The following is a 14551-nucleotide window of genomic DNA, read 5'->3' as shown; positions in this document are numbered from 1 at the left end:
GAGAGCTTATTCTGTTTCTGATGATAAAAACCCATCAGTTTCCACCGAAAACGCTTTCAGGGGATCTTTTGCAACAGTTTGGCACCATTTTTGAGTGAATTGCAGAACGTCAGATTTTTGCTGAAATTGTGACCGCGCGGCTTAGGGATTTTTTCAAAAAAAAGTTGTTGAGACGTCGAGGGATAATTCTATTTCCGATGATAAAAACCCATCTGTTTCCTCCGAAAACGCTTTCAGGGGATTGCTTGCAACAGTTTGGCACTATTTTTGAGTGATATGCAGAACGTCAGATTTTTGCTGAAATTGTGACCGCGCAGCTTAGGGATTTTTTTCAAAAAAATGTTGTTCAAACGTCGAGAGCTAATTCTGTTTCCGATGATAAAAACCCATCTGTTTCCACCGAAAACGCTTTCAGGGGATTGTTTGCAACAGTTTGGCAGAATTTTTGAGTGAATTGCAAAACGTCAGATTTTTGCTGAAATTGTGACCGCGCGGCTTAGGGATTTTTTTTTAAAAAATTGTTCAGACGTCGAGGGATAATTCTGTTTCCGATGATAAAAACCCATCTGTTTCCACCGAAAACGCTTTCAGGGGATTGTTTGCAACAGTTTGGCACCATTTTTGAGTGAATGGCAAAACGTCAGATTTTTGCTGAAATTGTGACCGCGCGGCTTAGGGATTTTTTCAAAAAAAAGTTGTTGAGACGTCGAGGGATAATTCCATTTCCGATGATAAAAACCCATCTGTTTCCTCCGAAAACGCTTTCAGGGGATTGCTTGCAACAGTTTGGCACTATTTTTGAGTGAATTGCAGAACGTCAGATTTTTGCTGAAATTGTGACCGCGCGGCTTAGGGTTTTTTTTTAAACAAAAGTTGTTGAGACGTCGAGAGCTAATTCTGCTTCCGATGATAAAAACCCATCTGTTTCCACCGAAAACGCTTTCAGAGGATTGTTTGCAACAGTTTGGCAGAATTTTTGAGTGAATTGCAGAACGTCAGATTTTTGCTGAAATTGTGACTGCGCAGCTTAGGGATTTTTTCAAAAAAAATTGTTCAAACGTCGAGGGATAATTCTGTTTCCGATGATAAAAACCCATATGTTTCCACCGAAAACGCTCTCAGGGGATTGTTTGCAACAGTTTGGCACCATTTTTGAGTGAATTGCAGAACGTCAGATTTTTCCTGAAATTGTGACCGCGCGGCTTAGGGATTTTTTCAAAAAAAAGTTGTTGAGACGTCGAGGGATAATTCTGTTTCCGATGATAAAAACCCATCTGTTTCCAACGAAAATGCTCTCAGGGGATTGTTTGCAACAGTTTGGCACCATTTTTGAGTGAATTGCAGAACGTCAGATTTTTGCTGAAATTGTGACCGCGCGGCTTAGGGATTTTTTCAAAAAAAAGTTTTTCAGAGTTCGAGGGATAATTCTATTTCCGATGATAAAAACCCATCTGTTTCCTCCGAAAACGCTTTCAGTTGATTGCTTGCAACAGTTTGGAACTATTTTTGAGTGAATTGCAGAACGTCAGATTTTTGCTGAAATTGTGACCGCGCGGCTTAGGGATTTTTTTCAAAAAAAAGTTGTTGAGACGTCGAGGGATAATTCTGTTTCCGATGATAAAAACCCATCTGTTTCCAACGAAAACGCTCTCAGGGGATTGTTTGCAACAGTTTGGCACCATTTTTGAGTGAATTGCAGAACGTCAGATTTTTGCTGAAATTGTGACCGCGCGGCTTAGGGATTTTTTCCAAAAAAAGTTGTTGAGACGTCGAGGGATAATTCTGTTTCCGATGATAAAAACCCATCTGTTTCCTCCGAAAACGCTTTCAGTTGATTGCTTGCAACAGTTTGGAACTATTTTTGAGTGAATTGCAGAACGTCAGATTTTTGCTGAAATTGTGACCGCGCGGCTTAGGGATTTTTTCAAAAAAAAGTTGTTCAGACCTCGAGAGCTTATTCTGTTTCTGATGATAAAAACCCATCAGTTTCCACCGAAAACGCTTTCAGGGGATCTTTTGCAACAGTTTGGCACCATTTTTGAGTGAATTGCAGAACGTCAGATTTTTGCTGAAATTGTGACCGTGCGGCTTAGGGATTTTTTCAAAAAAAAGTTTTTCAGAGTTCGAGGGCTAATTCTGTTTCCGATGATAACGACCCATCTGTTTCCACCGCAAAAGCTTTCAGGGGATCTTTTGCAACAGTTTGGCACCATTTTTGAGTGAATTGCAGAACGTCAGATTTTTGCTGAAATTGTGACCGCGCGGCTTAGGGATTTTTTCAAAAAAAAGTTGTTCAGATGTCGAGGGATAATTCTGTTTCCGATGATAAAAACCCATATGTTTCCACCGAAAACGCTTTCAGGGGATTGTTTCCAACAGTTTGCCACCATTTTTGAGTGAATTGCAGAACGTCAGATTTTTGCTGAAATTGTGACCGCGCGGCTTAGGGGTTTTTTCAAAAAAAATTGTTCTGACGTCGAGGGATAATTCTGTTTCCGATGATAAAAACCCATCTGTTTCCTCCGAAAACGCTTTCAGAGGATTGTTTGCAACAGTTTGGGACCATTTTTGAGTGAATTGCAGAAAGTGAGATTTTTGCTGAAATTGTGACCGCGCGGCTTAGGGTTTTTTTTCAAAAAAAAGTTGTTCAGACGTCGAGGGATAATTCTGTTTCCGATGATAAAAACCCATCAGTTTCCTCCGAAAACGCTTTCAGGGGATCTTTTGCAACAGTTTGGCACCATTTTTGAGTGAATTGCAGAACGTCAGATTTTTGCTGAAATTGTGACCGCGCGGCTTAGGGATTTTTTCAAAAAAAAGTTTTTCAGAGTTCGAGGGCTTATTCTGTTTCCGATGATAAAAATCCATCTGTTTCCACCGAAAACGCTTTCAGGGGATTGTTTGCAACAGTTTGGCACCATTTTTGAGTGACTTGCAGAACGTGAGATTTTTGCTGAAATTGTGACAGCGCGGCTTAGGGATTTTTTCCAAAAAAAGTTGTTGAGACATCGAGGGATAATTCTGTTTCCGATGATAAAAACCCATCTGTTTCCACCGAAAAACCTTTCAGGAGATCGTTTGCAACAGTTTGGCACCATTTTTAAGTGAATTGCAGAACGTGAGATTTTTGCTGAAATTGTGATCGCGCGGCTTAGGGATTTTTTCAAAAAAAAGTTGTTGAGAGGTCGAGGGATAATTCTGTTTCCGATGATAAAAACCCATCTGTTTCCACCGAAAACGCTTTCAGGGGATTGTTTGCAACAGTTTGGCAGAATTTTTGAGTGACTTTAAGAACGTCAGGTTTTTGCTGAAATTGTGACCGCACGGCTTAGGTTTTTTTTCAAAAGAAAGTTGTTCAGACGTTGAGAGCTAATTCTGTTTCCGATGATAAAAACCAATCTGTTTCCACCGAAAACGCTTTCAGAGGATTGTTTGCAACAGTTTGGCAGAATTTTTGAGTGAATTGCAGAACGTCAGATTTTTCCTGAAATTGTGACCAGGCGGCTTAGGGATTTTTTCAAAAAAAAGTTGTTCAGAGTTCGAGGGCTAATTATGTTTCCGATGATAACAACCCATCTGTTTCCGCCGGAAAATCTTTCAGGGGATTGTTTGCAACAGTTTGGCACCATTTTTTAGTGACTTGCAGATCGTCAGATTTTTGCTGAAATTGTGACCGCGCGGCTTAGGGTTTTTACCAAAAAAAAGTTGTTCAGACGTCGAGGGCTAATTCTGTTTCCGAAGATAACAACCCATCTGTTTCCACCAAAAAACCTTTCAGGAGATTGTTTGCAACAGTTTGGCACCATTTTTAAGTGAATTGCAGAACATGAGATTTTTGCTGAAATTGTGACCGCGCGGCTTAGGGATTTTTTCAAAAAAAAGTTGTTGAGACGTCGAGGGATAATTCTGTTTCCGATGATAACAACCCATCTGTTTCCACCGAAAACGCTTTCAGAGGATTGTTTGCAACAGTTTGGCACCATTTTTAGTGACTTGCAGAACGTCAGATTTTTGCTGAAATTCTGACCGCGCGGCTTAGGGATTTTTTCAAAAAAAAGTTGTTGAGACGTCGAGGGAGAATTCTGTTTCCGATGATAAAAACCCATCTGTTTCCACCGAAAATGCTTTCAGGGGATTGTTTGCAACAGTTTGGCACCATTTTTGAGTGACTTTAAGAACGTCAGATTTTTGCTGAAATTGTGACCGCGCGGCTTAGGGTTTTTACCAAAAAAAAGTTGTTCAGACGTCGAGGGCTAATTCTGTTTCCGATGATAACAACCCATCTGTTCCCACCGAAAAACCTTTCAGGAGATTGTTTGCAACAGTTTGGCACCATTTTTAAGTGAATTGCAGAACGTCAGATTTTTGCTGAAATTGTGACCGCGCGGCTTAGAGATTTTTTCAAAAAAAAGTTGTTGAGACGTCGAGGGAGAATTCTGTTTCCGATGATAAAAACCCATCTGTTTCCACCGAAAACGCTTTCAGGGGATTGTTTGCAACAGTTTGGCAGAATTTTTGAGTGACTTTAAGAACGTCAGATTTTTGCTGAAATTGTGACCGCGCGGCTTACGGATTTTTTCAAAAAAAAGTTGTTGAGACGTCGAGGGCTAATTCTGTTTCCGATGATAAAAACCCATCTGTTTCCACCGAAAAACCTTTCAGGAGATTGTTTGCAACAGTTTGGCACCATTTTTACGTGAATTGCAGAACGTCAGATTTTTGCTGAAATTGTGACTGCGCGGCTTAGGGATTTTTTCAAAAAAAATTGTTCAGACGTCGAGGGCTAATTCTGTTTCCGATGATAAAAACCCATCTGTTTCCACCGAAAATGCTTTCAGGGGATTGTTTGCAACAGTTTGGCACCATTTTTCAGTGACTTGCAGAACGCCAGATTTTTGCTGAAATTGTGACCGCGCGGCTTTGGGTTTTTTCCAAAAAAAAGTTGTTCAGACGTCGAGGGCTAATTCTGTTTCCGATGATAACAACCCATCTGTTTCCACCGAAAACGCTTTCAGAGGATCGTTTGCAACAGTTTGGCAGAATTTTTGAGTGAATTGCAGAGCGTCAGATTTTTGCTGAAATTGTGACCGCGCGGCTTAGGGATTTTTTCAAAAAAAAGTTGTTGAGACGTCCCAAACCCTCACAGGTGCCTTCTCCATGGCTTCTGGAGAACCAACTGCCTCTCCAGTCCAATGGTGTAGGGAACACACCAGATAGGAGGGCATCAAGAGAAGACAGGGCCACTATCTGGGGAGGAACCTGCAGCATTTCACACTGTGATGAGGGCACTCTCTCTTCTGAGATCCTGGAAGCTCATGTGACGGCGAGCGAAAAGGAACATTTTGAGGCTCATTGACCAGACAGCTTGAAATTGTGGCCTTGGGAAAGGCTTGAACACTACAATCCAATTTTGATCTGGGTATCTGTTGATGATGTGTTTGGAGATCAGTGCCATGTAGGACCACTTAGGTAGTTCCTTGAAAACAACCTACTATATTAATGTAACTTTCTTTTTTCAAACAATTGGTAGGTACTGACAGAATTTTGTAGGGCTGTGAATTGGGCAGCACATTCTAGATTGTAATTTCACAATTCTAGACACACCACTCCCTAGAAACCAAAGCAATTGTATTGATGAGAGGAGTGTTGGGGGGGGGTTGCTATTTTGACTTATAAAATATGAGCAGCAGGGGATTTATTGAGATGCAGGATTTCTTGAGATATGTTGAATTCATTGGGTATTTGCTGTACTTCTAAGGGCAATTCCAATGTCCCCTGTTACACTTTCCCTGCTGCATGACGTGGGACAAGCTCACTGGCCCTGACCCCTTCAGCATGTTTCACCATTGCCTTCCATGTGATGGGACTGAATGGTCTGAAGGGGAGCATACTTGACTTGTGGAGGCTCCCCACACGGTTTAGAATGCTGTGCGATCAAAGTCCTAAATTGTGCGAGGAGCCTCCATGCTGTAGGTGTTCAGCCCCACAACATGAGAAGCATGACTGCGAAGCGACAGAGGGGATGGGAGGAAGCAAAGTTCTGGCCTCCTCCTCCCCTGTCCCATGTGACGGGAAGAATATGAATAGGGCTCTAAATTCTGTAGTGATCCTGACTGTGAGTTAGAGAGAGAGAGAGAGAGAGAGAGAGAGGAATTCTCTCTCATCAACACAGTTATACCAACTCATTATAGTGAAGATCCTTAAAAACTTTAACCAAATCATGCCTTTCTAAGGTTTCGGAGACACTTGATTCTGAAAAAAACCCCTATTGTTTAAATCTACCATATGCAAAAACAGAGTCAGCATCTTGGATTACTGGACAGAATAGCTTGAAGTTTGCAAAAATAGCCATCCATCCAGTTCAGTGATATGGAGACTTGCAAATAATGAAGTAAGAACCAAATTAAATTAAGAAGGAATCCCCCCCCCATTTGCATTTATTTATTGGTCTCTACAGTGCATTTATCTTTTGGTTTGGTACTCTCGGCTCCCTTATGAGCACTTTGAAATACTGTTCAAATTAAAATACGGGCTTGCTTTCAACACATGGGAGATTGCTCTCATTCTAAAAGCAACGGCCAGAAATTTCTCTAGTACGGTAGCGAGGGCAAGGTTCAGCAGTTTAGGAGACCACAGCATCCAATTGTATTTCACTGTTCATGTTGTGAATGCTCAGGATCTGTTCTCTGAAGCACACAAACCTTTTATTTCTGTAGGGTGCAGGCTAAATGTGGAGCTTGGGATTCAACACTAATAAATGGAGTCAAAACTGTCGTGACAGCAACTTCTGGTGCACTGGAAAAATCCATTCCGCATTACAATGGGAGTAGACAGTAGGGTTTGCATTTGCCCTACTCGCTTGCTCTTGTGTAAGACTAAGTAACAAGTTAAAGCAGTTGAAATGGAAATTAAACCATAGCTCACATTAAACAAAATTGATTTAATTCTGTTTTGTTTATAACACACACGTAACCTGCATATTAAGTGAGGGCCCTTGTTCTTGCAGACACCAATCTTCCCCATTTCACCAAATCCTGTTTTCTGCTATTGAGATGTGGAGCAGGCTTAGGGAAGCTGTGGTCACTCCACAGGTTGCTGGACTCTATCTGCCATCATTCCTGATCATTGTCTATGCTAGCCGAGGCTGATGGGAGCAACACTTCCCCTACCATGGATGTACAACCATCCTGGTCAGTTATCTCAAGTGAAACAATCAACATTCTGATCACGGTTAGCCGGCTTCCAGTTTCTGTTTTGGTCACTTTTCATGTCTAAAATGGGTCCATGTAAAATATTATTGTGTCACGTTTAGGACTTAGATACAGTGTGTAAAAAGCCTGGATGTTCCGCCCTAAATCTTTCTGTTCACACTTTGGTTACGCCATGCCATGACTGAGAGATCCAAGAGGCACCAGGATCCATCCAAGAGCCATTCAGCCACCAGGATCCGATCAAGGCAGTCTCCTCCATGCCCAGCACAAACTGCAGGTGTTCTGGAAGCAGACTGGAAGGATCTCAAGTCTTCCTGTGAAAGAGTCACAAGGCAAAATAATCCTGCCCCCGAACATTGTGGCTCAGCTGGAGAATGTGGCACTCTTAGATGTAGTGGTCTTCATCTTGATGGTTCGTGAGCAAGGACCACTGGTCTGCTTCATTCTCAAGGAAATTCCCCAAGGGTCTTGGCCGTATGTCTGATGTCAGGGAACAAAGAGATACTTGACTGATATCGTCCCGGGCACCTGGTCGGGGAAGGTCTCGTCTCCTATCGTCCATTCCGATGTGGACACTGACTTGGCAAGGAGTCAATGGCTTCATGCAGCCTTGAGCCTGTGCTTCGTATCTTTCCATGTCGGTTTTTTTGTAGCTAAGGAAAGACAAAACACAGACTTCCAAATGTCAGAGGCTCACGCAGAGAAATGGCAGTTGTGCTTGTCAATGGCTAGGCCCTTTTTTTTCAAAGGGACATCTATATTGAAGTGGAACCAGGATTAGCTGTGCTTCCTTTATTTACAGAGTGCAACAAAGCTCTCCCCCATAAGAATATGATAAACCACGCTGGGGTTGCACTGGAAGGATGCAGGCTGATGCACCACTCGCAAGTGGTGAGCTAGGATATGGTACTTGACTTTGGCTGATAAACTTACATGATGAATGGGGGGGACTTTTAATCAATAGCATTATTTTTATTTCTATTATTATTATTATTATTATTATTATTATTATTATTATATTTTATTTTTATTATCACCCAGAGGAACCTAAACACCCTACAAAGCAATTTCCTGTTCCCGGGGAGATGTTGTTGCGGGCTGGGAGCAAGCCCTCTCTGCGCCACTGGATGCTCCTCGGCCTCGTCACCCTTAGGCCGTCCAATCTGGACGGTCCGGGGGCGTGGCACGGGCTATTTAAACTGCCCACGGCTAAGGACTTGCCCCTCTTTTTTCTCCCTGCTCGGCCAGTTCTCCCGCCCTCCCTCCCTTAGGTTAGGCTCTTTTATTTCTTGACCTTGCTGGACCTTGGTTGGTTGCCTTGTTTGTCCAGGGGGCCTAGTAGGAATTTTTCCACTTGGCAAATTGGCACCGGCCATTTGGTTTTTTTCACCTACCTCGTGGCAAATCGTCACAACTTTGTGAGGTTTGGCGGTTAGGCATTGGAGTATTCGGTTAAAAGGCAGGCGAGGTAGCGGCCATCATCTACCCCTCCTAATTCAAGGGTATCCGTGGGCGTGGTCTCCGTCCAAAGCCCGGGGGGGGCTAGGGCCATGGTACGACCCCTAGCAGTGACCCTGGGGGAGTCCCTAGTTGATGTGCATCAGCAGGGCTCCCCCTACTGGTGGTTAACCCTTCCAAGACTCCCTATGGAAGGGCAGGAGTCAGATATAGTTGTTTGGTTTACAATGCCTAAGCTAATCCCGCTCACATTCTGTAACCGACAAAGTTGTGGCCTTTTCCACCCATTAACCAAAAATACTGTTTCATGTGTCTTTATTCCACTTCCTGGGAGGGTTTGGGACCTGGCCACGCATCTTTTTGGCTTGGTTATTTAGCTTAACATGCTATTATTTTCTGCTTTATACACGCCACGACTATTATTTTGCTTTGGACCCAGTGATCGATATTCATTATGCGTTGTTTGCATTGCTCCATGTTATTGATAATAAAAATTATCTTATATAAAAAGGGACAGTAATTTATTTTACAGGGGGCTGTATAATAATCAATATAGTCAATAGAAATGTAAACTAAAGCATTAGTACAGTGGTGCCTCGCAAGACGAAATTAATCCGTTCCGCGAGTCTCTTCGTCTTGCGGTTTTTTCGTCTTGCGAAGCACGGCTATTAGCGGCTTAGCGGCTATTGGCGGCTTAGCGGCTATTAACGGCTTAGCGGCTTGAAGAAAAAGGAAACAAACTCGCAAGAACTCGCAAGACATTTCGTCTTGCGAAGCAAGCCCACAGGGAAATTCGTCTTGCGGAACGACTCAAAAAACGGAAAACCCTTTCGTCTAGCGAGTTTTTCGTCTTGCGAGGCATTCGTCTTGCGGGGCACCACTGTATGTATTGTTTTTGCAGTGATGAAGTGCCTGGCCAGGTGGATTGCAGTTCCTGCCATACAGATTTACAATGCTGCTCAACTCTGCCCAAAGTGGTCTGCTAGGCCAGGATCCAGGGATGTTCTGGAGAGATAATGATGGTAGCAACTGCAGTGCTCTTCTCAGGACGGGAATGAGTGCTGTTGCCTGTCCCCAACCCATCAGTCCCTCCTGCCTGCCCCTCTGTTCCCTGGTAAACTACTGTATTTTTTGCTCTATAAGACGCACCAGACCACAAGACGCACCTAGTTTTTGGAGGAGGAAAACAAGAAAAAAAATATTCTGAATCTCAGAAGCCAGAACAGCAAGAGGGATCGCTACGCAGTGAAAGCAGCAATCCCTCTTGCTGTTCTGGCTTCTGGGAAAGCTGCGCAGCCTGCATTCTCTCCATAAGATGCATACACATTTCCCCTTACTTTTTAAGAGGGAAAAGGTGAGTCTTATAGAGCAAAAAATACGGTAATTTTGTAGAGTTCGGCAGGGTGCTTTGCGCCATTTTGTTCAGGACCTCCTCAAACCTGGTGCCAGCCCCAACCATCACCAATGGCTTAGAACTCTTCACCTTTAGAGAAGCTACATACAAAGTTCTGTTTAGGTACACTCAGAACACACAAGTTGGCTGTAGCTCTCAACGCCATGAGGAAATCAATGGGAAGACCTACCATTTTAGCTGCAGGGAAGAGAGCAGCACAGACACAGACGATGCCGCCATTGCTGCCGATCCCATCCATGGTTGTAGCACAATCCCAAGAGGCAGAAATACTCCTAATACAAACACACACCTGTGAGGCTAACATATGAGAGTGCTGGAGGTGAAATAGTTAAACAAGTTACCCAATCAGGACCCAGGGGGTGGAGTCAGAGGGACTATAAAACCAGCTCTGGGAGGGGCGAAGGAGGAGTTTGTTGGGAGTTGGGTGGTTGGTTGGAGTGGGAGTGGGAGTGAATGAATTGGGATAGAGTCTGTGGGTAGGTTGAGTTAGTGTAGCGAAATAAGCTGATCAGGAACAGTTAGGGGCTATGAAGACAAGTAAATATCTGAGAGGTGGTTTAGTGAGTGAGAGCGGGTAGCGGAAGTTATAGATCTGGATAGGCAGCCCATGATTGTAATGGACCGATACTGTTTATGAAACCACATGCTTGTTAAGCTGCAATAAATAAACAGAAGTTTAAGTTCCAATTTAACCCTGACTGGACTCAGTATTGTACCAGGTAGGGCCTGGGTGGTGGGAGCGAGAAATAAAGTGGTGGTGCAGGAATCAATAGACGGTGAAACGTCCGAGGACCCTGTGTGATCACCACAACGTATCATCACATGGATACTCTTTGTTCACACATATATAACTGTAAATAATTGTAAGCCAAGACAATTTAACACTTAAACGGAACCCCTCGCCAGCTCTCTGCCTTCTCAAAACTAAGTTCCAGTTTGAAAGGAGATGTATTGCTTCCCCTCCTCTCCACACAAACTAGTTGCCTGTCTTCTGCTTGACGTGCTCCAGGAAAACTCAGGTTAGAGCAGAAAGGGCTAAAAAAGTTGGGATGAGGCTGTTACAGAGGGTCTCAAAAGATGCAGATGGGCAAAGCAGCCTGTCTTTCTTCCCAAATTACATAGCAATAAGAGGGAGATGCTGCGATGTAAGTTCCCTCGCTTCCACTTATCTCCCTACTACCCCTGCCGCCATTTTCGGACAGTCCTGCTTCCCATTGATAAGAGATTATGGACATAAAGTCACCATGAGATAGATTATGTTCCCTTCCGTGAGTAGGCTACAGAATCCCAGTTTCGCTACTTTTAAGCTATCAACCAAATAGCTTCATCTCCTACTCGCCCTCCACCACCCCAGATGTCTGAAAACCACCATAACTAATTAAAATTATTAGTAGGGTTGAAATAACACTTCTAGCTCAACATTGAATTTGGGGTAGGGTATAATGGAGATTTAAAAGATTTGGATTAATAGACAAAATGACCCACAAAGGGGAGGAGGGAAGTTCAGGAGATTCTTTGAAATTCTCTTTTTATGTTGATTGTTTGATAATTGTTTGTAAATTGTTAAAATCTGAAAAACTATATATATATATATATATACACACACACACACACACACACACACACACACACACACCGTATTTTTTGCTCTGTAAGACTCACTTTTTCCCTCCTAAAAAGTATGGGGAAATGTGTGTGCGTCTTATGGAGCGAATGCAGGCTGTGCAGCTATCCCAGAAGCCAGAACAGCAAGAGGGATCGCTGCTTTTGCTGCGCAGTGATCCCTCTTGTTGTTCTGGCTTCTGAGATTCAGAATAATTTTTTTCTTGTTTTCCTCCTCCAAAAACTAGGTGTGTCTTATGGTCTGATGCGTCTTATAGAGCGAAAAATATTACACACACACACACACACACACACACATATATATATATATATATATATATATATATATATATATGAAAAACCATCATAACAGTAGCTTACCTGCAGCTATAGGTATGCCAAGGAGGTTGTATATTAAGGCCAGGATGAGATTTATTCGTATCCTTTTCACTGTTCTCTTGGATAGGCGGATACTTGTGACAACATCCATTAAGTCGTTCTGCACCAAAAAGAATCAGGGACATATTTTTCCCCCCTAAAGATCTAACACATTCCCAAACTTCTGAACATGCCCCAGGAAACCTCCCCGCACCACCATGCTGTTTTACGGAAAGTCAGCTCACACGAATAAGAACCACATCTGCGGCTTCAATGGCAACATCTGTGCCCGTTCCAATCGCAATGCCAACATCAGCCCTTGCCAACGCCGGAGAGTCGTTGACTCCATCTCCCACCATGGCAACTCTCTTCCCTGCTGTTTGAAGTTCCTGGACTTTGGCTACTTTGTGAGATGGGAGAACCTCAGCAAAGACTTTTCTGATCCCAACCTATATGCAGAAAGATGCTTTCTGTTAGTATGAATTAGACAACTTGTTCAGCACAAAGGTCCATGTCTGTTTCGCTCTTGTGAATAAACAGAAAAACACCCCTTTTAGACCACCAGTGTTCCCAGGTTGTCGCTATTTGTAGGTAGGATTCAATCTTGTACCAGCAAATTTGGGTTGCACGATTCAAGTTGAGTTGGGGCTGTTGCACAACAAACCCACTCGGCCCCTCCAGGAGACTTTTTTTGCAATAAGAAAGGGACTAGAAAAGTGTGGGATAACAACTGCTTGGTGAAACGTGGTCTAAGCTTCTCACAAACCAATCAGAACGAATGCTGACTAAAATAGCCGATATCCAGCCTCCTTGCAAGCTTCATGCAAAATCATCATCATCATCATCAAGATAAATGTTCAACAGATGTCTATAAGTGACCCGGAAAGCATACCTGAGTTGCAATTGCTTTGGCAGTTTTCCTGTTATCTCCTGTAATAAGCACCACATCCACTCCCATATTTTGCAGTATGTGCACAGCTAGAGCTGCCTCTGGCTTGACTGTGTCTGCTATCGCAATCATGCCACAAAGTGAGCCTGCAGAAGAAAAGAAGAAGAAGAAGAGTTTGGATTTGATATCCCGCCTTTCACACCCCTTAAGGAGTCTCAAAGCGGCTAGCATTCTCCTTTCCATTCCTCCCCCACAACAAACACTCTGTGAGGTGAGTGGGGCTGAGAGACTTCAGAGAAGTGTGACTAGCCCAAGGTCACCCAGCAGCTGCATGTGGAGGAGCGGGGAAGCGAACCCGGTTCACCAGATTACAAGTCTATCGCTCTTAACCACTACACCACACTGGCTCTTGTATATCCACAAGACTCTTGTATATTCAGCCAGCCAAAACCACTTATTCCTCTCAATTTTCATCTCTAGCTCTGGAACTGAGAGACATCCCACTGCTGCTACTTTGACCATCCTGGTCCTGCAGCCCCTCCACCCCCTTCTCCCCACAACATGTGACACGTCGAGCTGGATGCCACTTGGCCAGGTGGTGAAAATGTGTCTAAATGCATAGAGTACCATCTATGGCCACCAGTATAGCCGTATGTCCTTTCGTTTCGTGGCCGGTCATTGCCTCGTGAACATCCCTGGAGATATGCAAGCCATTCCGTCTCATCCACTCCCGGTTCCCGATCAACACAGAGTAAGTCACAGGGACTGCTGCATCTGCCAGGCACAGAAATTGGAAGGCATGAAAACTTAACAGTGCAAAAGGGTTCCAAAATTACAGGGAAGAACTCATCTGAGAACAGCATGTTGTCCCACGCTCTCTGTTGTAATAGGCACCAGACGCAACTATCCCCCGCTGTAGGAGAGGCGAGAGCCAGGACTGACTGACTGACAATACAGCAGTTACCTTGTGCCTATCAAACTTTGCTAGTATACACTTAAGACATTTGGAAAATTACAACATGCGGAAGATAGGTTTGTAGGGCATCTTTTCACAGACTGACAGAATCAAAAACACACAGATGCCATGTTTTTGAGGCAGTGGGGACACACACACACACACACACACACACACACACACCATTCCCCAAACTTCTTTGATGAGGCATGCAAGTCACCAAATCCCTACAAAGAGGCTTGTTTTCACCACATGTCTGCTCTCTTATCCAATTTTGATGCCAGCAAATGTGGAGAAGGTATAAAGAACAGGCCCCGCAGAGTGAAAGGGTGGGGAAGACATCATCTGCTGTCCGAACTAGACTTTAAATGTCAACGAAAAAACCCTATCAGCATAAATCAGACTGTCTGACCAAAACTGACTCAAATGTCAGTTTTTATCCTGGATTTCTTGGGATCTCCCAACAGCTTACAAATATCAGTCAACAGCTTCTCTACATACACACACACATAAATACATACAAAATTTTATTTGTATGCAGCCTCTCTACTGTTCAAACCATGCTCAAGGCAGCTTACAACATGATAAAAAATACATAACTACAACATAACAAAAGGAAAAAAGGGGGGGGGAGTAAAAAAAAA

At 43.4% G+C, this 14551-nt stretch overlaps 1 protein-coding gene across 9 annotated transcripts in view; it reads right to left on the bottom strand.

Moving 5' to 3' along the window:
- Positions 1–7429: 7429 nt before the first annotated feature.
- Positions 7430–14551, bottom strand: part of ATP7B (ATPase copper transporting beta) — a 48149-nt gene continuing 41027 nt past the window's right edge. For all 9 annotated transcript variants that reach the window (XM_053380559.1, XM_053380552.1, XM_053380555.1 and 6 more), the window contains 6 exons: positions 13580–13726; positions 12956–13098; positions 12309–12512; positions 12067–12184; positions 10253–10355; positions 7430–7864 (listed from right to left, as the gene is read on the bottom strand). In XM_053380559.1, the coding sequence (XP_053236534.1) occupies positions 7597–7864; positions 10253–10355; positions 12067–12184; positions 12309–12512; positions 12956–13098; positions 13580–13726 (983 nt within the window). In that variant the 3' untranslated portion in view covers positions 7430–7596. The remainder of the gene's footprint in view (positions 7865–10252; positions 10356–12066; positions 12185–12308; positions 12513–12955; positions 13099–13579; positions 13727–14551) is intronic.

This window comes from Podarcis raffonei, chromosome 3, assembly GCF_027172205.1.
Source record: "Podarcis raffonei isolate rPodRaf1 chromosome 3, rPodRaf1.pri, whole genome shotgun sequence".
NCBI lineage: Eukaryota > Metazoa > Chordata > Lepidosauria > Squamata > Lacertidae > Podarcis > Podarcis raffonei.
This window is presented reverse-complemented; position numbering and strand designations above follow the sequence as displayed.